Source organism: Neolamprologus brichardi, chromosome 5 (assembly GCF_056152115.1).
Source record: "Neolamprologus brichardi isolate AB-2024 chromosome 5, ASM5615211v1, whole genome shotgun sequence".
Classification (NCBI taxonomy): domain Eukaryota; kingdom Metazoa; phylum Chordata; class Actinopteri; order Cichliformes; family Cichlidae; genus Neolamprologus; species Neolamprologus brichardi.
In genome coordinates, this window is record NC_142108.1 from 28,935,995 (window position 1) to 28,962,710 (window position 26,716).

General features: G+C 38.5%; 1 protein-coding gene across 3 annotated transcripts; it reads right to left on the reverse strand.

The window, feature by feature from the left end:
- Nucleotides 1-27: 27 nt before the first annotated feature.
- Nucleotides 28-26,176, reverse strand: eya2 (EYA transcriptional coactivator and phosphatase 2). 3 transcript variants are annotated; one of them, XM_006782776.3, is made up of 16 exons: nt 25,869-26,176; nt 15,129-15,209; nt 14,883-14,923; nt 13,892-14,004; nt 12,950-13,066; nt 9,114-9,190; nt 8,777-8,960; nt 8,397-8,533; nt 8,189-8,272; nt 5,516-5,605; nt 3,418-3,476; nt 2,509-2,669; nt 1,917-2,031; nt 1,639-1,760; nt 1,443-1,543; nt 28-1,102 (listed from the first exon to the last, which is right to left on the reverse strand). In XM_006782776.3, the coding sequence occupies exons 4-16, from the start codon at nt 13,992-13,994 to the stop codon at nt 1,022-1,024; spliced, it is 1,431 nt and encodes a 476-aa protein (XP_006782839.1). In that variant the 5' UTR covers nt 13,995-14,004; nt 14,883-14,923; nt 15,129-15,209; nt 25,869-26,176; the 3' UTR covers nt 28-1,021. The 3 variants fall into 3 exon arrangements, with proteins under 3 accessions (XP_006782839.1, XP_035760459.1, XP_087697118.1); XM_035904566.2 differs by lacking the exon at nt 12,950-13,066; XM_087840992.1 differs by lacking the exons at nt 15,129-15,209; nt 25,869-26,176 and having other exon boundaries at nt 14,883-14,939.
- Between the last annotated feature and the right edge of the window lie 540 nt (nt 26,177-26,716).

A 26,716-nucleotide genomic window follows, 5' to 3' on the forward strand; every position in this document is an offset into this window, starting at 1 on the left:
CAAAATGAGATGAAACTGAACTCACTTTTGCCCTCAGTGTAATTAATTTATCTTTATTCATCTACTTCAACTGTCTGTCACAACAAGTTGGCAACAAAGCATTATATACAGATCATTGCTAAGCTGACAGGCAGTGTAATCGGCACATGCACAATCATACCAGTCCAACTATATTACAAACAGGTTATTAGGAACTTAATGACAGTAAAGAAAACAATATACAACCCATAATTAAAGGTAAAGATTCATTCAAGCACCAGCCTATAATACAGCATCTTCAAGCCAACTCATCAAAACATTTTGAGCAGATTTTTGGTCTTTAACTGTGATTATTGTTTTATGCAGAGCTCCCAAACTATTACCGTACTGTATTGTAAACCTGAACCAGTAAATAGCTCAGACTGTAAAGCTGAAATGCAGACTATTTAATAGCCCCTACCTTTAAGAGAATGGTATTTAACATTTATTACTAAAAATCACAATGTCAGAATTCTTGCTTCTAATTTTGTCTTTACAACATTAATGGCCAGAAAAAAAAAATGTGTTAAGTCTCAAAAGAAATATAAAGACACAGCAGAAAAAGTCATCAACAGTCTGAACTTTACTCACTGTGATCGCTAAACAGCATGTAAATATTCTGAAAACGGAACAATTTATAAACTCAAGATGAATTTAAAAAAAAAAGTAAGTTTGTTGTTTTATATGATTAATATTATCGGTATTAACCATAATTCCCTGGAGTTAGCAATGAGGCTTTGGTCCCTTATTTCACTTTGGCCTTTTATTTTGTTTCCAGCCCTTTTTTTCATATTTATGTATCACAGACACTGCAGCCTTGCTTCAGAATCCCCACAAAATCCATTGGCTCGGGTATAAAATTGTCTGCCAGAGTGCTCGCTCAATATAGCAGTACTGACTTTTAATCAGTCTCTAGGGGAATCTTCACCTGCAAGGTGCACTCAGAAGCTCCAGAGTTTCTCATAACACAAGCATAAGAGCAGAATGTGATGGATGGCGCCCTCTAGAGGTAGTCCAGCTCCAGTGCGTGGCTCAAAGCCTCGAGATCAGCCCTACAGGACACTCTCCAGAATGGCATGTTCTTCTGATAAAACAAAAATAATGTCATATCAAACGTCTGTATAGAGTATAACATTGAAACTTAAGATAGTATCTTTTCAGACGTTTTCAGTGTTTCTGCAGAAGAAGAGCATATGTGAAGTATTGTCCCATTTGGAGAGGTACTATAGTACACAGATACATCTGGATAACATTGTAGAAAAGCATTAGGGAAAAAAAATCTAGGAAAATCTCAAAACAGCAATTTCATGAAAAAACAAACCCATACCACAGAAGCTGCAGAAATCAAGCATGGTGTAAGGTTCACTGATTTGCTGTGGCCAATTTTTCAGCCGTTAAAGTAGTAAAAAAACAGACAGTTTTACCTTCTTGGCTACAGTCTCCTCTTCAGCTCCATCGCCTATCACCACATAGACTGCTCTCCGACCAAACCTCTGAGAGACACGCTCAAAACAACTTTCTTTGCCTTTGAAAAGGAGAAAAATCACAGTTTAAATTATTATTACAGCCTTTTCACTTGCTTATTATCTTCTTGCCTACTTTCCCTTGAAGTTTTCTCACCTGTCTTGGTGGCACTGTATATGTTCTCTATGGGGAAGGCTGAACCTAAACCATAGAGTAACACCTTGGACAGGGCTGGAATGAGCTGAGTAGTGGTCACCAACACATTCACACAATTAGGCCTGAAAGAGGGCAAGACAGGCGCTAAAGTCAGTAAATATGACAAACAAATATATTTTGTCACAAATTGAGAAAAAAATTAGAAAATGTCAAATCAAACAAAGCTAACATTCAATTCACCTCTAAGTGGTAATAAAACTATGGAAGCATAAACTGACCTTGAGTTGATGAGAGCCAGAGCTTTGAGTGCTTGAGTCAGCCACAGGTCAGTGAGGACTTCCATCTCTCTCCTTAACTGTAACCACTCTTCTCTCTTGGGGCTGCCCAGTAAACCTGACCATCAAGAAGAAGAAAAGCTTGACAGATAATCTTGGAAACAAGTATTTTACTCTTCTTCATATCCAAACTGCATGTTTATGCCTAGAAAGAAAATAGGAACCCTAATGAAAAGTCACTACTCTTTTTGAATGAACTCAAATGAAAAGGTCCTACTTTATGACTTCAAACCAATCATATTTTGAATCTTAGATGCTAGATTTAGTTCTTTAACTCTTTACCCACTGAAGCCTGACTAGGTGTAACGCTTACAGTTAGTTTCTCTTTTGCCTTTAAAGGCACTGGTGAAAGGGTTAAGTCCTACAGTTGATAAATATTTGCATTTGTGTAGAATAATCTCATCATCTAACTTCCTGTAATGTTAGGTTTTTAATAAGTGCACAAAAACCCCACATAAAAGAAGGAAGGAGGAATTTCTAAACTTTCACGTCACACATAGACAGCAATGTTGTATAAAATGAGACTAGAACTTACCCCCGACGTTATTTTTGTATGTGTTGTAGATCTCCTTGACTCTGCGGTATCGGAAAGCTAGTTTCCTCATCCAGTCCACCCCTCCGTGGACCCCTGACCCCAGGCACAGAGAACCTGCTCCTGCTGGGCTCTGGAAGCCATCCGACCCAAAGTTATAAGTGCTGCAGAGTCACAATAAAGAAAACAGCCAGGATATAAATCATAAAGGCGTGAGCTGAACTCTTCTGAACATCTTATTGTAACAGTTCATCATTGTTGACATTGGTACTCAAAGAATCAGTAGCTATATTCACTAATATATTTTAGGGTTGCAGGAATTTATTCAAGCAACTCAACCATTGAAAAAGAAAGCATTGCTTGAGCTTTTTATCAAATGTAGGGAAATGTGCCAGTGCAAATGAAACTGTCCGGGCCAAGAAATCCTGTAAAATTGAATGAGCATTTGTCACTAAAAATATTATATACATGTAGTGGGACTCGGATAAATATAAAAACATACTCAAATGAAAAGATCCAAGTTCAATAAAATAAATATGTCAAAAATGTACTTTAGTACAGACTGGTTCGCTCAAATCATTCCTAAAAGCATCTTAAAGTGTTTCAACAAGTTTATGCAATAAAACGCCAGCACTGAGGGAGACAGAGGGAATGAAAGAGATAGTTTGATGAGAAATGAAAGCACTGGATAATCCTCTGACATATTATATGACTGTGGAAGTAGGGAAAATAAAAGACATGCACATGCTTGCATGCATGAGCACACACAGATGCACACAGCCCTCGTCTCATCTTCATGCTTTTCTCTTCCTGCCCACTAAAACCCAGAGGGCAAGTCTGGGTCACAAGCCATAGCAGAACTGTCAGTTTCCCAGCTAAGCTTTGAGTACAGTAATACAGCAGAAACTTTACCTCAGGTCCTGTCCATTGTCATCTGATGCCACGTCATCAATATGGACTTGGTCACATTCCTGGGAAATGAAAAGGAGAGCAGATATATGACGAGCTCCTTTTCAGAGTAAAGCCATGTACAGGCAGGTCTCTGCTCTATAGAAACGATAGCACAATGGATATGAAAAAAAGGGTTAAAAATAAAATGCAAGGAAGGAGGAAATAAGGTGTCAGGAAATGGGCCAGTAAGGCGCCACGGAAAAAAAGTCCGTCAACATAGTGGTGCAATTCTAGCGCAACCACATAGTGAAGTAAAGTAAATCTGCACTTTTTTTTTTTAAATACACCTAACAATTTAACCACTGGTTAAAAAAAAGAAGAAATTCTCTTAAGAATCACTCATTGTCCGACAAGCACAATGGTTTGCATATTTGTCTCTGTTGGACGTTAATGCAGCCAACCAGACTGCAGGGAACAAAACCACACTGTAGCTTAACCAAGTGTCTGCAGCCAAAACACCTTCAGCAATATGCAGTTAAACAAGAAATTTGAAAACAGCTATTATGATTTGATATGTTAAATTAAAAAAAAAAAAAAAGTAGGACAAGTCAGTCATCACAGACTAAGTGAAAACACACCATGCAAAAGTATCAAGCAAAAACTTGCACTCTGGTTTCTGCACACTCAGTGATATACTCTGTTTTTAAGCACGCACATGCTTAAAAATGGAGTCCTAGTCGCAACGGCCCAGTACAGACCGGCTCTCCTATCACCTTTCAGTCATCCAGACAGAGACGCTACCTCATCTCCCTTACATTGCTGCATAACTATATTCCCAGGGGCTGCAACCCACCTCCCACTCAAGTGACATCCACCCATGCTGAAATGTAACTGCTGACCGTACAATGCGGATTACCTTTGTATAATTTAATTTCAAACATTTGATTATTTAACAGGGACAAAAGCAAACTGGATCCTTCATCTGTCAGCTCTGGGAAGTCCTAAAATGTCAATGTAAGTGTAAGAATAAAAAAAAATTGCAGATATGCTAAAAGTCTCCAAAAGCAAAAGTCTGAGTTAGTCTGATTTTGATTAGATTGTAATAGTTGTATCGTTAAATTGAGATAAAGAAAACTAGAACACACTGAAATCTTTTTTTTTTTAAACCATTAATATTTCAACTGGCAATGATGGACTTGATTAGTCAGACAGTAACACCGACCATTTACAATATGTGAGTCATGACAGCAGCAGTTGTAGCCACTGGTGTTGCCACAGACATGATAAGGACAAGATAATTGCACCTTAAGACTTAACAGGCTTTGTCAGCCTGATATGGGGCACTGCTTTAGAGCTTTACTGAGCCCTGACAACAAAAGGAGGGATAAAAACTGGGTTTGCAAATGGCTTTGTTGGCTCCTTTCCCTCTTCTTGACTGTTCCTCCTCCCATTTGACTAATTTCCCCCTTGGATACTCAGACACAGACCTATAATTATAGCACAAAGTGTACTTGTTCTCTTTTTCTATGCAGCTCTTCAGGGTTTTTTTTCTTTGTCAGAACAAGGTTAAGGAATTTAGGATGAAAAACACATGCATTGTTCAGTCACTAGCAGGTACTAAAATGCATTTTAATATTTCTTTTTTTAAGGAGTCATCATTTTAAGATGTTGTGTATTAACTTTGGCAGTTTTTTTTTGATGTACTGTCAATTCCCCATGAAAGTAAATTGTTTGGGTAATGCTGTAAATGCAGCAGAAAGAATAAATACGAGATAGATATTGTGTTAAGAGATTTCTACAATGAGTGCCACCGTGCTTTATGTAAGAAGAAAAAGCAGCAAAATGTCAAACCGCTCGCTAAGCTCTTGCAGGCAAGGTTTTCTGGTTAACTGTATGCCAGCTTACATTGCTGGATAATTTTCAGTGCTACAGTTTTTGAGCTTACTGGAAAAAGTCACATAATTATTAGAATATATTGAGATCCAGTGCACTGTAAGCCAAATATGAAAATATTTGTGCAGCAAAGCACACTGCTAATTAATCAACACTGAGTCTTGGAATTTTCTTTGTGTTTCTTTTTTCAACAGTTACGGTTCATCACACAAATTTCAAACCTCACCTCCAGGTCATTGAAGAAAAGCCTTGAGTCAGCCAAATTGAAGATCATTTCCTCCATCCACAAACCCAGAGACACTGCCTTTGAAGAGTCCTGATGCACACAGAGACAGGAATAATTGACACATGTTGTATATGCCATTCTCGCACAAGATGGAGAGAAGAAAACTGTTAAAAGTTAGTGTGGACAGTAACAGATTTTTTTCTTTTTGGTATCCTTAACTAAAACTCTAATCAGATTGGGCACCGTGAATAGAATGTGAATGCTAACAAAGGCTATGCTCTTTGTTAGCATGTTCATAGAAATAAAATTCTGGGCTTAGGTTGAGACTAGAAGCTTTGGTATTCAGAGAATAAAGCTAAAAAATTTAAAGCTATTTAACATTACTGCTCTTTTCATTATGTCAATGCACACATAATAGAAGCTTTGTTCTGCTCTAAGTAAAAGGACTGACATAAACAGGTTCCAGAAGAAGGTAGGCGTGAATATTTATCTGTCAATCAAACTTTATTGCTTATCGTTATCTTTGCCATCTTCATTCTGAGCTATTTGTTTTGGCGTTCATAAATTCAGTCAACAAGCTTCCCCAACTGTTCTCTGCTGCTGCTTTTGGTCAGAAATGCAAACTAATCGAAGTCAGCAACTATTAAAACCCCTTATTTTCAGTCGTATACATGTAGACTCGTTTAACTACTGGCACCTTAAATGCAATGGATATAATAGCCGAAATGTATTCAGTCTTTCACCTTTTCCCTCAAACCTTTTATCTTCTGTTATTTTCAATCATATAGAAAGCAAAGTAAAAACCAGGTTTTGCATTACATCAACTTCAATTTAGTTTTTAAATAAGCATTTTCTGAATTACCACCTTCAGAAAATATAAATCATAATGTGCCAGCAGTTTGGCTGACAAATCATCCATGGCGTGTGTTGTTGTTCAACATTTTTAAAAAAAAAAAAAAAAGAAAAAGGTGTGTACATATGAGTGGTGCATTGTTTTGATAACTCCTCTTTGGCAGCAAAACACGCAAAGCCAGGAAAAGTCAGCCAAAGGTGAACATTTAATTAGTTCATTTGAAATGACAAGCAGGGCTGTGTTCTCACTCAGGTTGGTAAAATGGACTTGATGACACAAGTAGGGTAAATCACAGCAATTACAAAATACCTCCCTCCACAAAAGGGCTTAAAAAAGGTGATTAAGGACAAAGGCCAAAATAAGTTCAATAGGAGCGACGGGGAGGACACAGGTGACTGGGAGAAAATGCAGTGGGCGAGGACTAAGGAAGCGGTGAATAGAAAGGGTGAAGTGGGTGGAGTTAAAGGCTTGAGAAAGGTTTGTTTGTCCAATAATTGAAATAATTGTCTGTAATCACCCTTCTCTGAAGACTGTGGTTACTACTACACAGAAAACAAAATAAAAGCCTCTTTCTTTTAACCCCAAAGCAGAGGAATGACGATGAAAACAGGTAGAAAAGGAAAGAACATGCAAGAAAAATTGGTTCCCAAATTTGCACCTTTGCAGGGGACTTCTGTTTGTGATATAAAAGACGGGGTTTGGGAAGAGAATTCACGCTCTGGAGAATAGAGTGAGGTGCTGCATGATAAATGAGATAATGGAAGCAAGGTTTTGGGAGTAAGGGTCAGCTCCTCATGTGGACATCTATTCACCTCTGGCTCACCAAGCTAGTGAAAACAGGTTTCTTTCAACAGACCCATTAGTCTTCCTCAGAGTGGGCCAAGACTTACCTTTACTTTATAAATGCCCAAGCATTTGTTAATAATAAGAGCAAATTACATTGATCCAGTTGGAAGAGGCTTATGGTGAGAAGCAGGATGCAAACAGAGTTAATTAACTCCAGAAATGATTGTATTATTTCTCCCATAGTAGGAACAACAACAACAAAATCTTGCTAGCTTCTGAGCCATCTCAATATTAGTCTATTCATTTGTTTTTCCGCTGTCATTCATTCAATTCCTTTACTGCATGTCTTAGTTTTGATGTCAGAATCTGTCCCGAGTTTCCCTAGATCCAACAGTGGGGTATTTGGGTGGTGGGAGGAATCAGGAATTTCTGGCACATGAGTCACATTTCAACACATCCACACAGTCTAACTTGCTCCTTCTCTTTTCTTGGCCCTTCTGCTCTTTCTCTCTTCACCCCCTCACCGTGGCAGAAGAGAAAGAAAAAGAAACAACAGATCCCTGGCCCATCAGAAACGCTGCTCTCAAACTCCCATCAGCCTTGTGTCAACCCGCAGGGGGACCGTGAGAATTCAAAACACAGATCCCCGGCCAAAAACAAGAAATGCACCACTATCCGCCCCTCGTCAGCTGCCTGTCTGTTATGTAAAGGTCCCGCTGGCTGTCAATCACGCGGCAGGTTGTCGGGGTAGCTAAACAGCCCTGCTGCATTATGAAAAGAAACAGGAGGGCAGAAAAGAAAAACAGCCAGCGTGTGAAAATGCTCAGGGATGAGACCCGAAGGTCACTTGTCTCAGGCAGCCAAACTGTTGACCACTAAGTTAAATAAGCACTTGATTGCTGAGAGAAAGCGGGGTTACGCTTTGTTGTTAGGATCATGTGTCCACCAGCCTTATCGCTGGCATTGGGTGTGAATATAGCTTCAGTACATGCTCCTTACAGTAAATGACAACGAGAATGGTCATATCGCCATACCTTGCCAAATCGTGTGGAGAAAGTTCCCGTGAGGAGCGAATGGAAAATAATGATGGTTTCATCCAGATCCCAGATAAACACTCGCTGCAGTGAAATAACAGATATGTAATGTTAACCACATGACAGTTTGTGAGTGTGTGTGAGAGAGAAAGATAAATATTGGAGAGAAATGCTGCTAATTTCCAACAATGTGTGACCATGGGTTTACCTCAATATCAGAGTCCAAAGGTGGAGCGGGGTCACTGGCTCTTTTTCTTCCTCTTAACTTGCCATCTGAACCCCTTCGTGTTGGGACCCCCTCCTCTTTACCTGGTGTGGGGGGGCTGGGTGGTGGGTGGTACTCTCCTAAAAGACAGAAATATTTTTTCTTACTTTTATTTTTCTTACTGGTCACAAACAACAATTTGTATGTTCAAAGGGGCAACCACATGGTTTTCAGAATCATCAGGCAAGTAAAATTTTAAATATTTCAGTTTTTGTATTCTTTTTCTTAATGTCACAATGATTTAAAAATGACACATAGTATAATTAAAGTGATTAAATGACTCATATATTCTTATGAGAAATAAAACAAAATACAGTTTTTACCTGTATGTGACTCTGGGCTGTGATTGGGCAACATAATTGGGTGTTCTGGGTGCTGATAGGCTAATGGAGCAGTGATCGCAGCAGGGCTAATGTTGCTACTGGTTAGGTAGGGGCTGTTGTAGTGATGTGAGTTATAATACGGCGAGTACTGACTCTGACTGTAGCTTGAATACGCTGAAAACTCCTGCCAACACAGACAAGAATATTAGTCAGTGACGTCAAACATCAGTTGATAACCGATTACAGGACTTTTAGAGTTCCCCTTTTATTTCTGCAAATAACTATATACAAAGAAACATTTTGTTCACGCGTTGCTAGCAAGAACTTAGATACTCACTTGTTGTGCAGGGTTGAAAGGGGTTGAACTTGATATTGCATGAGTGCCTTGAAAAATTCCAGATGAGATACCACTACCTAAGGAATGATGCACAGACAAGGGTTAGCTTTAAGGTATAAATCACTCATAAAGGATTAAAAAAAAAAAAAGATACAATTCCAAACTGGAGGGATTTTTGACTCTGCTCCATCTAGCATTGTTGAATCCGCTTCATATATAATTTCGCAAGATCCAATCTGATCTGTGATCTGAGTAGAGGAAGTACTGAGCAGTAAACTTTGACTCCTCTTTGACAGCTAAGTGCTGTAGAAGGTTAGAGTGTGATTTATTATGGACATGACAATACAGGTGGGAAAGTCTCCTGCTCCTGCTGCTCTGGGAATCTTCGAATCTAATCAAGCCAAGGCAAGAACGTCTCCCCCTGAGCGATTTTGCCCCAAATTAATGCCGTCTCACCTCGCATCTTCCTGTCAGGTCTGTGCACACTGTTTGTTTGTCTGATTAACTACTTCTCCTGTAATCTTATCACCTTCACCCACAGAACTGGATATATTTCTAATTTTCATTCCATCCCTTTAGTTTAACCATTATCTTGATGTAGCTTTAAAAAAAAAAAGCAAATTAAAATACACCCCCCCAAAAAAATGCAATAATGCTGGCTATTAGCCAAAGAGGATCAAATGAACTTCTACTAACTGTGAAAAAAAAGTATGTTGTGTGTGGTTCCTTAAAATGGGGATACTATTTCCTAACAACTTCATGTAAAACAATTACATTTTCAGAATTTACAAACAGACAGTTATGCATGTTATGAACCGAAGAAGGTGACAGTTGACACATTTTGCAGTCTTTGCTAAACCAGCTGAGTTACAGGACAGTTGTAGTAACTGTAAAGTAAAAGAAAGGACATTTTTAAAAGCAGTTCGACCTTTTAATGTTCCCATTTTAGAGAAACTAAAAGCCGTTTCTTGTTATGCAGCTTGTTATAGATGATTGTGTCTATTTCCATCTGCATTCATATGAAAAACAGATCAAATGGCATGCCTACTATTTGTTTTATTTCCACCTGTACTGTTTATTGAATGGGTGGTTTTAAGCAATAAGTAATTACATGGGGTAGTTTGGAAGTTAATTAACAGACACTGCTAGCTTCCTAGCTTCCTATATGTAATTACCTTACGTTTACCCTCCATTGTTTCATAAGGTCATAAGATGATTGTTTCATAAGATCATTGCTCCTTCTTCACCATGACACAGTGCATGACAAACAGTAGAATAATGACTCAGTGGAAGAATCACAATGAAACGGTCTCAGATAACACAACAGCCTTTAGAGTGACTAAAGGAAAAATATAGGACGTCTCTGGCGTAAACTCAAAAAGCTCCCATAGCCCCCATTTGGTTTGAGTTGTACACACAGTGTACAGTAAGTTTTTCTGAAGGCTCTTTGTGGTGTGTGTGTGTGTGTGTGTGTGTGTGTGTGTGTGTGTGTGTAGCTTGCGTATTGTGTGCAGTATAATGGATGACATGGAAACATTCTGAAATCCTACAAACATTTGGTTGTTGTGGCAGTTTATTACCGTTTGAAGTTTTCAGTTAATGATTTATGCATACAAATATTCAAACAACTGTATTTTGTTTGGGAACAGTGTCCTTCAAGCTTTAAGTACACTATGTTAAAAACTGTTTGTTGGTTCAAGGGCGATCTAACAAAGCACAGTCACTAAAGGCTTTGCCGTTTCTGAGAGGTTTCATCAAAAGTGTGTTTACATGAATATTTACATTCCTGTGTAATTCCTCACATCTGAATATTCTCCTAAAAGAAAGTTATATGGAAAAAAAAGATTTAACTTGTCTGTAAAGAGCTGACAAGCAATTGATCTGGAGTCAGTGGGTGAGTGGAGAAAGATAAAGCATGACATTCATATTGGATAACACTGGATTTTAAGCAGAGCACAAATCTAACTGTGTAAAAGACTAGCGATTCTTCTTCGAAGAGGAAGATTAGGGTAAATTAAAAAGCTATGGAAACAGCTACTCAGTCATCAGTCAGTTAGTCCGTTAACTAACTGAAAGGAAAAGGATCTATCACCATGACTATTTTGGCAATAGAGTAAACTATAGTTATTGACAAACAATGAACTCTGCGTATTCACAAAATGACAGTTTAGTGCTCATTTTAACTGCAGCCATGAACTTAGAAATGCTTGTGACAATGCAAGTTCCCAACATTAGATGGCTTTTAACCTCGTACAAAGTCTGTGTGGTGTCTGATTTTGTTGAAGTGAGAATAACACAAGGTAACTATCCCTGCTAGTGAGTAGTCATTTGGTATCCAACCTTATAGACACTCCATCTAGTTCAGTATTAACAACATGACTGATATTAACTGTCTCCTGCTGATACATGTGAGAAATGTCAGTTCTGAACTTGTCTCAACTTGATTTCACCAAAAAAAGAAAAGAAAAAAACAGAACAAAAAACAAAAATAATTCTTAGTAAACTGTGGCACTTATTATCCAATCACTGGCAGAAAGATTAAAATTAATACTTTACCAGCTTCAACCGATGCTCTACATACAATGCCTTACTTCTAAAATGAAGAATAATTTTTTTTAGTACCATAACTATAATTATCATATGCACCAAATGTTCTTGTCTATTCTTACATGCTGATGAAGAAGAAGAAAGGCAGTAAGATTCAGGAAGTAGTGGGTTGTTATTCTGAAAAATATTCTCGGGACCTGGGATTACTATTGTGAAATCAACTATGTTCTCTACCCTTAAATGTTTTTAGTTGCTAATGTTATAAAAATTCTTGAGCTAAAAAAAAAATCCTATATATTTAAAATGTTTACATTTTGTTAACATTTTAAAATGTTACAATTTTAAATAGACGTTCTGCTTTTCAATAGGAGTTGATTTTAAATACATGGGACGATCACTTTAGTCAATAATCAAACACACAAAGTCACATGAAATTTGTCGGACGTAGAATGTAAGCAGAGGAACGACTAATGTCATGAATACTATCTGAATTAATTGGTGTATTGTTACATTGTTAAGAACTCATTGGTGTAGAGTGCAAAATAACAGCATTTTAAAAGCACGTCCACTCATCGGTTTATTGCCCTAAATTGTTTCATCTTCTCTTTGTCTCTTTCATTCAGTGGAAAAAGCTCATGCTCTGTCTGCAATATTAAACCCATTCAACCCTCCGTAAAATGCCCCTTAACCTCTCCCCTCTCACACACAAGGTCAATTTCACGCTGGTTTCAAAGCCATAAAGTCGCACTGAGCAAGTCATGCTTTGGGCGCCGGACGACTGAGGAATGTGTACAGCACAGACACACACACTCAATCACAAACACACACAGACATGCATGGGCATAGCGCTGAACAGACTCACGAGCACTACATCTCAGTCAAATCCTTTGACTGCCAACAAGACCCTCTGCCTAGTTTTTGTTATCTCTACAATTCATATTTTTCCTCAATCCTCTCATTTTCTCTTCCTATCATCTACATGTTTTTTTTGACTCCCTCTCTGGAGAAACTGACACAAGCGTTTGCATGCTGTGTTGTTGGTCTGAGTGGAGAAAGGGGGCCTGACCCCACGAAAAAGAGGAGGGGTGGGGAGACTTTTGACGCCAGGAGTCCAGACCGCAGCTAATGGAGAACAGGTGTGGCAGAGAGAGGAGAGGAGCTAGGGATGACGGCGAGTATGGATGCTCCATCCAGTAACGCAATATCAGAGATGCCATATAAAAGGTCTGTGCGTTGTTGTGTGCGGTAGCGTGTCCTTAGTTTCAGTACATACAGTGTTTCAGACTAACCATGTGTATGAGAGTAGCTGTAGAGACTTTGACTTGATGGAGTACTGCTGAAGTTGGAGTAGCCCAGTAGTCCTGTCTGTCCTGGTGAGTGACTTAGGCCATCCTCAGTTTTAATATCTAAAATAACATTAAAAAACAGAAAATTAATGTTGCATTCAGGGCAAGACTAGTTATTTTCATTATCAATTATACCAAACACGCTATTACTAGAGTTTCGATGTTGAAATCAGAAAACGGTTTTGTCTAATTCATGGTAATCAGTTGAGCTAATTAAACCTACAGAACACACTGAGGTTGACTATCAAGGTTTGACGTTTGAGTGTCTAGATTGGTCCATCTCTTGAAATCCATTTTCCTGAACAGAGCCTACACAGATTAACCATAATGCTAAAACAAGTGACAAGTGACGTGATCAGCTTGTTATAACGCAGTGTTCTGCTGGTAAGCCTGTGGTTCTGGCCTTCCTGGATGTTAGTTTGCTACATGCCACCCACTTCGACACATGTTCACCCCTTCAAAGGCAGCAGTCTAGAACAATGCACCTCACGACCTGCAAAAACTCCACAGAAACAGCTCTAAGGACGCATCAAAGACCCAAAAGTAATCATTTGGCCCCTGATCCTTCCAAATCCTAGTCAAATCAACCAATCTGCGGGATGCCTAGAACAAACTGTTCCACTCAGCCTCAAACATCACAAGACGCAGCCAGAGAGCTTGTGTCTATGCCCTGACAAATCGCAGCTGTTTTGACTTGAATGAGAAAGACCCACAAAATGTTGTTTTAATGCTGTGTAAGTAAAATGGCAATTTATCTTCGTAGCACAATGCCCTGGTTTGTTGTGTATATTACAAAATGTTTGTTCCCCTAGTGTCCACCTCAAGTCACTGTTTTAGAATGTCATTGCCTTGTATATTCATAACACCACGTTTGTTTGTACTTACTGTATGATGGCATGCTGTAGCCCTGTGTGTGGTGCGTGTACGATGCGTATGGTCCTGCAGGTTGGAGGGCAGGGCTGTACTGAGTCTGTCCATATGCTGCCATGACAATGATCCTGGAGAGGGAAGAAAAAAAAAAAGAGGAAACTTTGTGAGTTTGACTTCTCTGTTTTTGTCATGTTAGAAAGGGGAAGAATGGGTGGCTGCCAGGAATCTTTGATAAAATTGAAAGATATGCGTTGTTTTTTTGTTTTGTTTTGGTCTCTTTGCTTCGTCTGTTATTAAAAGCTTAAAAACTTAAATCAAAATAAAAAAAAAAGTTAAATGAAAGAAAAGGTGAGCTATAGCAATTTCCAGAATCGCAAATTTAAATTTTTGGACTTTACCAGCATAGCTTTGCTTAACCCATAGATAAAAATAATCCTTATTTGTCTTAAACAGTTCAGATCCTCAGTTTATCCACGGGCTAAAACAAGCTGTTTTTGCTCCTATTTCCTTTTAGTGTAGGTCCCTTTAAACAAGCTTTCTTTTGATTGGCTGCCTCTTGCAAACATAAGATGGCTTGGTCTTCTGTGCTCACAGCCGCAGCTGTGTGAACTGGTATTTTGAAGAGTCTGAAACCCATGTCTACAGTTCATTTGATCATACACACACTTTATATAATAAGGTAAAGACATCACAAACATAGAAAGAGAAAACCACAATAATCAGATGATCCTTCATGAACAAGCACTTGGTAACAGTGTGAAGGAAAAACTCCATTCTATCAGGACAAAACTTCAGCCAGAACCAGACTCAAAGAGAGTTTAATAATATCTAATGACTATATACAAAGTGGAAAATAAAAAAGAGGAGATAAGGAGAAATACTCCTCTGCAACATAACTATGGGAAAGTTCAGAGTCACCTGATCCAGTCCTAACTACAAGCTTTATCAAAAAATCCTAATCTTAGTTCACTTTTAATTTTAGTGGCGAATGTCATTAAAACAATACCTGAGGATGTGTAATGTCCTTGGATTAGATAATAAGAAGCCCTGTGAAATGAAGCAAGAGTGGACACTGTTAGAAAAAAGAGCCATGAGATCAGCCAAGAAAAAGACAATATCACTCAAAGGAATGGTTATAAACATATAAAATACATATAAAATACAGTTATGATAAGACGTTTATTCATTATGTAACAAACTTCTCAGTAATTTCTCAGGCAGACTGCATGCCTTTGTAGTTTGGTTCTCTTACCTGCTCCTGTAGAGAGAGAGCTTAAACCTCTTTATCCTCTCACACTGGTGTTTGTCAGGTTTCTTTCAGTCGTCAACTATCCTGTGGAAACAATAGTGAATACATACCATCAGGACATAGTCATGCAGGTTACTGACATGCTTCAAGCGCTGTTGAAGCAAAACAAGCAGAAAAAAATTATTTTATTCATGCAAACAGTTCAAAAGGTGAACAGGTTTAACCCTTTAAGACCTACCATAGAACCAAGTCCCCCAGAGCTTATATTATATTTTTATATGTTGTAGAGCCATTTTTGGGAGCATTTCAAGTTGCTATACATCAATACAACCATTATAGCCCAAATTTTAATAATATGTATGAATTAAGTGCATAGTGATTACATAAATTGCAAAAAAAGTGCAATAAACTACAAAAAAATTGAAAATCATTTTTGTTTTTTTTAACATATATTTCTAGTTAGAGAAATTTAAGAGGCTTATCCCTGAAAAATGTAAATACAAAAAAGTTGCACAAAATAGTTTCCCACCACAGGAAATTTATTTTGAGTGTCTTCATAGTTTTATTTTTCAGATACACCAATTTTTATATACTGCAGGAAAAACGAAAATAAATATTATTGTGCAAATTTGCAAAAAAAACAGCATGTGCATCAAAATAAACTATTTCCAGCAGTGCAATATGAGTCCTAAGCATCCCAGAAATGACACAGAAAGTCATAAAATCAAAGTTAACACCAGTATAGGCTCATGAGGCCCTGATAGTAAAAAAACTACTTTCCGCGAAAATGACCTCACTTCCGGTTTCGGCCAGGTAATGTTGGACATGCGATAGTTCGCGCTGACGTCTATTCCAACGCAGGAAGTGTTATGAACAGCTGATCGGATCGGCAAAGCGTGTTTCTGGAATATTATGTTTTTGTTGCTGCAAGCGCTTTTTATGCAGTTTTTGCAAAACTATATGTGGAAGGAAACCGTGACCTAGGACAAGCTGATGGTATAAGATGTAAGTACAACTCCTCCGGTTTCATATGCAAAAAAATTATTGCTCTAGCTTACGTGGTTGCAGAGCTACCGGGATTTAAAAATAATTACGCAAAACAGAGCGTGCCCGCTCCGACCAGTTTTAAAGGTTTAAAGAAAACAAAGACTCAGGGAGAGAGATTAAGCTAAATGTAGCTTTGATGTGAAGCCATTGTCACAGTGACTTCAGACAGTCAAATAAAGGATCTGAAAGTCAAATGAGGAGTTACAGAAACCAGGTACAACTGTTTCTAAGGTTGTTGGTTTTTTTGCAAAGTAGCTTGCTTTAACCTTTCAGACTTACTCTCCTGCCTGACACCTGTGCCATGCAAATTGTGTGTTGCTACATAGGAAATAGTTCACAAACCAGTGGGGGTGGATAGGGTTTTCAACAGAAAGCTGTTAAACAGAATTTCTCATGTCTGTTGGCTGACATGGTGGGACAATAGAGCTGATGAGTAAACACGATGGCATGACAAAATAATGACATGAGGAGAGGAAAAATTTTGCAAGATATTTTTCCCTTGAGTTACAGTAGCTCTTTAATTTACTTGCTTCTCTTGGGTAAATTGAAGGGGTTTTTTAGGGTCTACCTTATAATATAAAGCACCTTGAGGCAATTGTTGTTGCGATTTGGCGCTGTATAAATAAAATTGAATTGAATGCTGCAAATTAATACGAGAAATATGATAACATATTGCTTTATTGGATAGTGAAATCATTCTGAAATCACTCAATTAACCACAACCAGATCGATATGGCCTTTTTGATTTTCCTGTCAATTTACAGATAATTGGATATATCAGTGTAATGTGATATGAGAGTTGATTAGAAGATGTACAATTGATAGGTCCTACCTAACTGACAAAAGGAATAAAATAAGAAAAAAGGATTCTGTAAAGTGGGCTGATGGTTAGACAAAATCTGCACATATAAATAAGTTAAAGGAGGAAGTTGAATGAGGTCAGTCTGCCCAACAGAACTCCTACTACAATGCTGGGAAAATGTCAAAATGCTATCTGTGTTACACATATCAGATCAAAATGAAGGGAAATCTTGTTTTTGGAGCGTGCAATGATACTGATTCTGTGGTAATAGTTTTGAGAGGATCCACTAAGAAATGTCTTTACAAGTTTGCTGTGAAAGTACAGTTACAGTGCATCCTACTTCTTTGTAAAGAAGTAAAACACAAACTGCCTGCCAAGTCTTATCGCCTGACATCAATGCAGACCTCTCTAAGTCTCTTATGGCTATACAGGAAAAAAAATCCTGCAGCCATATTCCCAAATGTTGTTGAAAACAATTTCTGAAGAATGAACTCTGCTAAAATGTTGATGTATGTGTGCGTATTGTCCCAGTAGCCAAGTAGGTGTCAGAGCAGTGAAGAAGCGTGATTAAATGCTATGGTTGCCTGTCTTTGTTCCACACAATCTTGTTCCTATGTAAATATATGACTACATTTGCAATAACCTGAACTATTTTATTAATTTTAGATGCTCTTTTTGTCTCCCCCTCCCCCTCTCTCTTTTTGCCTTAGGCCATTGCAATCTGGCAAAGCTGTAGCTAACTGCCTGACCTCCAACCTCACTGACAACACACTGACAGAGACAGATGACAGTGATGAATTATAAGAGAAACTAGGTTTCAGAGCAGCAGAGATATGACCGAGAAAGAAGACTGAAGTGGCAGAACTTAAAGATATACCGTTAGTGGCTTCACAAAATCACAGGCAAAATGCATTATTTACAAATAGCGCACTCGCAGCCACAAGGACTTACTAGATCCATTTGTAGGTCTATAGTATTGACCTTACCTTAAACATACATACATGCGAATGCAGGTTATTTATTTTCCTTCTATTAGTAAATATGTTACAACCACAGCTTAAAAGCATAAAATTGTATCTGAATTGTTTTCATCTCAATTTGAAATCTAAAAAAATCAGGCTTTGCAGTTTAGATGTAATCAGTAACCTTTGTTTAAGTCCTTGCAGCCTAATCTGACCCTTATCACAGGCAGACTATGAAGCTCAGTATGATGACACTGATACTGCAGTGCAGAAGAAAAATAAGGGAAGTTCTGTTGTGCTTTGCATTTCCTAGTACTTTTCAGGGAGTAAAACAAAAAGCAACGTCTGTTCAGAGTCCTCTTGACTTTAGTTGTAACAGTCCTGTATACATACACCCACAAAGACACACACATGCACGTACACGCAAACACAAAAACTGTATGAAAGCCAAGGCACTTCCTGGTTCAGGTTGAGGCCTGGGATGAGGGCGGCCAAGGCCATGGGAACTACAGGACACCGGAGGGAAGATGAGCGGCGCTCAACAGAGATGTGGAAGGCCAAGAACTGAAACCGAAGCTAAAACAAACCCAGCAATGCTACAGGGGGCCGCGAGGCCACAAGGTCTGTCTCACCAGCTTCACCTGGGTCTCAGAGTTCTGCTAGACCTCGGCTTATTTCACGGGTATCAAATTCTAGCCTTTGTGGAGTGTATTGTGCTTTAGGTTGGAATGTCATTTGGGAAAATAAAAGGAAAACATCTGTTTATGCAGATTTACCTTTTATTAAGTAAAGCCACAGATTTGAATCACACTAAGCCGACTTACATAATAAACTAGGTTCGGTTATTAAGGTGTTGTTATTTTCAAGAAACTGGTTTCTATGACATGTTATCACATCTGGACAAAAATCAACAAAAAACAAACAAACAAAAAAAAAAACTACTAGTAAAGTTTGGTATTTTAACTAAGTGACCTCACCAGATGCTGTAGCTGGTGGCAATTTCCAATGCAAGGTGTGTTCCCTATCTTATTTACATTAGTCAGACATTTACGTCACCAGTGTCTGCCTAGTGTTGACAGTGTAAATATGTATGCATACGTCTGGCTGTCTGAGTCTTGATATGACTTTATAGTAAGATTCTGGTTACAGCCTGAGGTGACCCGCGGATGGTCTGACCTTATTTATTGGTTTTCAATCATAAGTTTGAAAAGGTGATTTGGTGGTCTCTGGTCATGCCATATGGAACCCCACCTGGAGCCCTCAATTTGTACAGTCCGCATAAGTGCCTGGGGGAATTTGGGGGGGCTGTTTCGCTGTTGCACACAAACCTCTCTCTCAGCTGCTGATAAAAGACATTGAACAAGGTCCCACTATTTGGATTTATGTCAATGTTTTGGGGAGGAACTTGATGCCATCTGCCAACCACTGCCCCGTTTAAACATTTTCGGCACACAACTCAGAGTTCAACAGACTACAGAAAACAGGAAAATATATGGATATTTATGTTCAGAACTTTTTTTTGTTTATTTAATAATAAAAAAAACCCTACATCCATCCACAAGTAAAAACAAAGCCAGCAGTTCCAAATCTAAATGAACACAAGATGATTTAGTACACATGTGGGAAAACACTGTTGTTTTTCCTGACATTTTCATGATTTTTTTTCCTTTTGGTATTATGATGATAAAAAGCCCTTTCAGAGCCTGCAAACTCTGTCCAGTAATGCTGGAAAATCTTTCAGTAAACAGAGCGCAAACTTCATGCAAATCTGCAACTTTCCATCCAGGGACTGAGCCTGGTCTGGCACTTATTTTCTTTATCAATTATGTCCGCTGATTATTTTCCTAAGTAAACATGTGCACTAAATGTTCTTAAATATGCACATCTTTGAATTGCTTGCTTTGTCTCATAATTTACATTTACATAAGTTTTTTTGTCCAAGTTTCCAATTTTCAAAAGAGATAAGCTGTAACATAGTGTTATTGTTTCATTGGAAGAAAACATGGATATTAAAATATTAGTAAATTACTTTAGCACCCCATTTTTATGCTTATTTTCTATATGTGATTTGCTACCGCTGACTGTTATTGCTATAACTACATGATTAAAGCAATGGCTACTCACAAAAAACACTCCATCAGCAACGGTTTAATTGTAACACTTGGAAAAACCATACAGAAATGTTTTTGTTGACTCCATACAAAGTTTGATATTTGCTAACACTACAAAAAACAAAGACACGTGCGCAAGATAGTTCCACGTGTTGCAGTAGAAATGCTCCTGTCAGGTATTTTGTAGTTTTCATGCAATCACTCCCTTCTTACCCCAACTTATCTACAATATTTACAATATCAACAAAAAAACCTTAACTTCCATAACCACTTTAAGATTAGGGCTGCCACGATTAGTCGACTAGTCACGATTACGTCGACTATCAAAATCGTCGACGACTGATTTAATAGTCGATGCGTCGTTTGAAGCTTTGTAAGATCCCAAAAGATGCAGGAATAAGTAGTAGGATTTAAGAGTGTAATAACGGACTGAAACAGAAGATGGCAGCACTGCATGTACAAGGATGCCAGCTGCCGTTAAACCCCGAAGAAGAAGAAGAAACTGTGTCCCAGAATTCATAGCGCAGCCCAGCTCAGTTTCCAACAATGGCGGCAGCTAGTTAGTTTTAATATTACTCTTATTATTCTTTCTGGGTCACAAAATAAACGTTTAACATACTTTCAGGCGAGAATGTAGCTGTGTAAACCTCAAATATCTGCTCAGTTTATCAAGACACCACATATTTTCAAAAGCGCTCCAACGTTTTCGAAGACTTCTGTTACCCACTAGCTCGATAGCTAGCCGGGGGCTAGGCTCACTAGAGCCCGTGAGAACACCGGACTCCCGGCAAATCGTCTTCAAACCCACCACCATCTTCTACTCAGGTTAAATATATAAAAGTCACTTAAATAACTTAAAAATGTTATTGTTTGGCTTTTTTTTAGTATTTTATTTGTAAATCGGTTTGGCTGAGATTAAAGTTATAGTTTTCACACAGCTGAATAAACTTCAAGCAGACAACTGATTATCAGAAGTGTGAGATGCTTGAGAATATACTCCGGTGTCCCGTTATATTTTAGATAGCAAGGAGTTTATTAAACTTCACCGAAACAATCTGCAAATTTCATTAAAATTTAATAAACTATCATCTTGTCTTTATTTTTAGTTAGCACATACCTTAAACACTTAAAGCTGTAAGCTAATGATCGTTATATAAGAGCAGATGCTGCTGGTGCAATAAGCTGTACGTTTTACGTCCAGTGGATACATGATCTGATTAGTCGAGTAATCGCAAAAATAATCTGTGACTTGTCGACTATGAAAATAATCATTTGTGGCAGCCCTATTTAAGACATAAAGTTTTATCTCATCTTACATACACAAATGATTAAAATAAAGACTCTATTGATTAGCTCAGCTTTTTTCTGTCTCCTTTTTTTCTTGAGATAACAAAACAGACACAAACAAATACAATTGAATGGTGACGCTATTCAAGTATGTTCATTTGTGTTTTCATTTAAAACTGATATAGACAGGGGACTCCTTTGAAGGAAACAGAAGTGATTCTGCAAGCGGCTTCAATTAACCTCTGGCAGCAGTGAACCTGTTGTCAACTCTGTGTACACTCTGTAACTTTACCTTCAAGACTTGGTGTTCTGTCTTTTTCACTTGACTAACTCCAACAACAGCACTGCTTGAATGTCAGCAGTCCACTCCGTCTCTTGGTAATCAAAGCTTTTTTATTCGACACTACTGGCACCTTTATCCCGATTTGTCAAACACGCGCTCTTTCCTCCGTTCTACATTTCTGCTCATTTCAGCTTGCATTTGTTTCTTTGCAAACTCGATTCCCTCCCTGTGTTCAAGGGACAACACTTATAATATCCCTTAAAATTTCCCCCTATAATATTGCCAAAGCCAAGAAGGACCACCTACGCCAAAACAAGTGCCCCGGGACAGGGGTCAGAGAGGGGGACAGCTGGCAGACCTCCCAGCAGCCTAGAGGAGTGGGTGTGGGTTGGAGAACTGGGCTGACCCCAGTCAGATGGTGGTCTGGCTCCCAGGTAAAAAAACATCTGGTCTGGTGATGGGAGGGCGGCTGTGCATGCGCTCATGAATTTAAAAGTGACACACGCCTGACTGCATGAGTGCTCCTGCCTTCTCTAATGAACTCATAGACACACACTTAAAGTACACACACTCTCAGACTTGCTGCTTTATTAGTCATTAGGTTTACCCTCGATCGTCTCCCTAGCACATGATGGCAAGTGGCCGCCTTAGCCGCTAACAGCTGGCCAGACAGAACTCAGCAGTAGCTGAATCTCAGAGGTGCTACAGACAGACCGAGGTCCAATTACTTCTTTACTGGTAAATTTACTGTGCGAGTGTGTGTCTGAGAGAGACGAAGAAAGCAAGAAACAAAAATGGAGATAAGAATGCCAGAAAAAATAAGACATTATCAAATATGAATTCAAACTCAGTGACAGACTGGCAACCTCATCCTGTGGCAGCTGGGATAGGCTCCAGTCCCTTGCGAGCCTGAATTGAATAAGTGGAAGAAAATAGGTGGATGGATGGGTGACTAGAGCTAACAGATGGAAAAATTGTAAAAAAAAAAACAAGCAAACCCCAAAACATATTATATGAGGAAAAAGTAATGCTGAAAAAAAATTTCTGACACCTAAAAAAATATTCTACCGACAACCAAGAAATATAAAATTCTCTTTTCGTTGGAAAGTGCTCACACATTACACCCCCCCGCCCCAAGAAAAAAATGGTCACAGTAGGTTTTGTTGCAATGTGTGTGGCTTCACTATTCAAGATGAGATAAGGAGCCAGAAAGACAGCTGTTGTCTGCTGACAGCCCAGAGTTTATTACACATACCCAGACCTACACACACATCACCACAAGGACTCGCCGGGAGCTTTCTGGGCCTTAAGGGAATTAAATATGGGGGAGAGAATGGCAGGAAAGCAGGAGGCATTAAGAAGGAGGCCTCATAACTTTGGAGTGGTTCAAGAAGTAACAGAAACACGTTTTCTGCCCTGATTTTTTGCTAAACCAAACACATTGACAGTAATGTGAAGTTTTTAATAATTCAAAATTATTATCTAAATGATGTTCGACTGTCAGCTTTTATGTTGTGAGACTATAAATAAAGAAGTCTAATAAAAAAATCTAATATAAAATCTAAACATTAATCCCCCTCCCCCCCAAAAAACAACAACAAAAAACTTGCTGTTGAGTTTTTTTTGGGACATTTAAACTTTTCCTTATTTCCTTAACATTTTACCTGATTGTTTGCAGGCTTCTCGGGTTATGAGCAAAGAATATAAACTACATAAAAAAAAACTGTATATTTAAAATAAAAAGACAGAGCAAAAACAAGCAATCACACTGACGTACACTGGTCACATAAATGCAGCCGTTATGACTTTGACCTTGTGTGTTTGTTTGTAAGTCAGGATTAAACTGGCTGTATCACTTGACTATTGTGTCCCTGTGACTGTTAAAAAGACAGGATAAACTACTGCTTAGGAAATACTTGTGACCTTGACAAACACCAAGTGCAATATTAGACAATTTAGACAAAGACAACATGCCATTATGTGTACAAATTTGGTCTGTACGCCACACTTAATGAAGCACAATGAGAAGATGTCAAGTTGTGTGTCTAAGAGCAAATAAACTGACTAAACAGCTAAAAAAAAATTTGGTTCTGCGCCAAATACAAACACACTCTTTTTAGTGCAGCAAATTAGAAAGCTTTGCAATGACACAGCGAAGTCATGTCATTAAAGCTGCTTGACTCCCAGTGAGAGTGAGAGAGAGAAGAGAGAGGCTGAGGAGAAAGGGACAAACAGAAGCCATAAGACATCAAGAGCTGCACAGCTGTGAAGGAATATCATAAAATCGGTGCCGATAAAGTCAGGAAGAGCAGAGCTTCCTATGAAAATATTTATCATTCCAGAAATGTTTGGCTACAGAGGGGTTTGGAATTAATTTGTGTTTTCTTAAGAGGGGGTGCCTTCAGTTCAGGATGGGGAATTCTCTACAACTCGGGACTTTTTGGGTTCCTGCTTATTCACAATTTATTAGAGCTAGTAATAAGAACCGTGAAGTCTGAGGAAACAGGGAGAAGAGAAAGAGGCAGAGGGAGAAAGACTGTGAGGGGCTCGGGTCAGCTATAGAGAAGAAATCCAGAAATGGGGCCTAATGTTATTAGGAGACACACCACAGTGTTAAATCAAACATGCTCGAGCACAAACGTTGTGAATGTGGTTTGAGTCAGCATCCCTGTCGCCTCCATCAGACCCCTGGATATTTATGGAGATTGAAATAGAGGTAGCAGGAGATTCTAATGTATGGACGGTTGGGGATCTGAATTTCACACACCAACTATCCAAAGTAAGACTCCCACTTTGAAACAGAGACAACTGACAGTAAGTGGCAGGCAAGAGATATGCCAACTAGGCTTTATAAAATTCAGAGTGCTGGTATATAAGGAACATATTTTCATGTCCCACTTATATTAAAAAAAGATCTCTGCAAACAAAAATGTAATTGTTTAACTTATTAAAGTTTAAATGTACATTTTTAAAAAATATTTCCTAATTAATATATATACGTTTTATCTATATATCATGGCAAAAGTCTACTAGAAATCCAAGACAATGCAACGTCAGAATTTTTTCAAGTCAATACATTTATTTTACAGGAGTTTGCTAAAACCAGAGGACCCCATTATTCATTACTCTTCCAACCCTGTAACCGATAGAAATGTTTAAAAGTAATTTGAATGACTGGCAAAACAGAAGAGCGAGTTTTCTAGTCTGGAGCAATGAAGGAGTCCTTGACAAATATGAATACCAGTCTTTGAAAAACGCTAATGGGGAGGCTCCCCTAATTTACTCATTGAGGGTCATTGCGTGGCTGCTACACGGGTGTCAGTGATTTGGGTGTAATCTTCTGTACTTATAGGCCCGAGCAAAAATTAGTCCGCGGACTCAAAGCCCACCAAGAAAAACAAAAGGAGCTCAATCTAAAGAGAAGGCACCTCGCACAATTCTGCCCTAGTTTTTTTAATGGCTTGACAAGACACAAAATAACCATTTTGCTGATGGTGATTTGAGGATTTTCTACTGCTGGGAAATATTTTTAAGAATTATAGTTAAACGCTTAATCAGTTAGAATGTACTATTCTCAGCCCATAGGATTTTTAAAATACCCTGAAACAAACAAACAAACAAAAACAAAACTAACCAGTTTTACTTGTATATGGCGCGGAGTTTTTCCGCTTTAGAAAACATTTGTCCCTACACAAATAGGAATGGTGCCAAGTACTGTTTGTATCACGGCTTTGAAGATTCCTATAATTATACATTACATTTGGGCTATGTCTTATTTTTAAAAATCTAATTATAACACAATATATAAAAACAAACATTTTAACCATACCAATAATACCGTCATTATATTACCCTAATTGTGTAATCATAATAATAATAATTATAATTTTAAAATAGCCAAACAAGGAAAAAAAATATAACAGTGTAGCTGAAATATTATGCCGTAAATTTACTTTAGTATACACTTTTCACTGGTACGGTTTGAAAAAAGGGGAAAAAAGAAAAAAGAAAAACTCTCTTAAAGGGACAAATTATGCTTTCTGTAATATTTATCTCAAAAGCTCTCAGTCAGACTTGGAAGTATCAGGAAATACATAAAAATTCGCAGCGAAACAGATGAGCATCAAACTCTGCGGATTGTTTGGTTTAAATCAGTAAATCCATGAAGTGATATGTAATGATATGATACCTTATTGCATAAATAAATAAATAAATAAATAAAAGACAGAAAACAAGGTATATCAAACTTACCATAATTCAGAATAAGGCATATGCAGGAAAAATCCGATTACCGATCAGAGCCTCTCCATGCCCAGGAGAGAGCCCGCAGGTCTTTCCCCCAAGTGTCCCAGGAAATCAGTGACAACACGCTCCTGTTGACTCGGAGCTCCCGAGATGAGGAGGAAGAAAAAGCGGACGCTTTAAATCGAGGGGCTCTAGGTGACAGCTTTCTGTAGACACTGACTCGCATCGATCTCTCTTCTCGCACTCTGCAGCTTCAGGAGCGTGTTTGCTTTCCCGGCGGTGGGGAAGCGGTGTTAAGTAAATGAGCGAAGATTCCTGGTTCCTCCTCCTCCTACTACTACCGAAGAAGTGCGTGCGCGCTGCACACAGCCTGAACGCGTGTGTTTGTGTGTGTGTGCGTGCGCGCCCCCATGTCTCAGCCACTCCTCGTTTATGCCCTCAGCAGAAGTGCCTCACTTCTCGCCTATCTTTAAATCTTTGTTTAGTCAAAGGCTCTTCACCGCCTGTGTTTACACAACGACGCTGAAACTATTGAGGGAGACACGCTGATGCTGAGGACTCAACGTCTGCACTCCAGATATGAAGAGTTTCCTTAGCTTGTGGTAAATAACTCCTGGGCATTGACAGACTTATCAAGCAGTAGTTATCTTTAGTGTGTGTGTGTGCGTGTGTGGGTGTGTGACTGTAGCTTACTTTAAAGAAGAGAGATAACATACAGCTGAGATGAAATGATTTTTTGCTTTGGTTTAATTTGATATTACTCAGCTTTTATAAGTGGAGTTCTTTTTATTATTCATTATATGTGCACACTGGATAAAGTACATAAAACATCATTAAAGAGACTTGAAATCCAA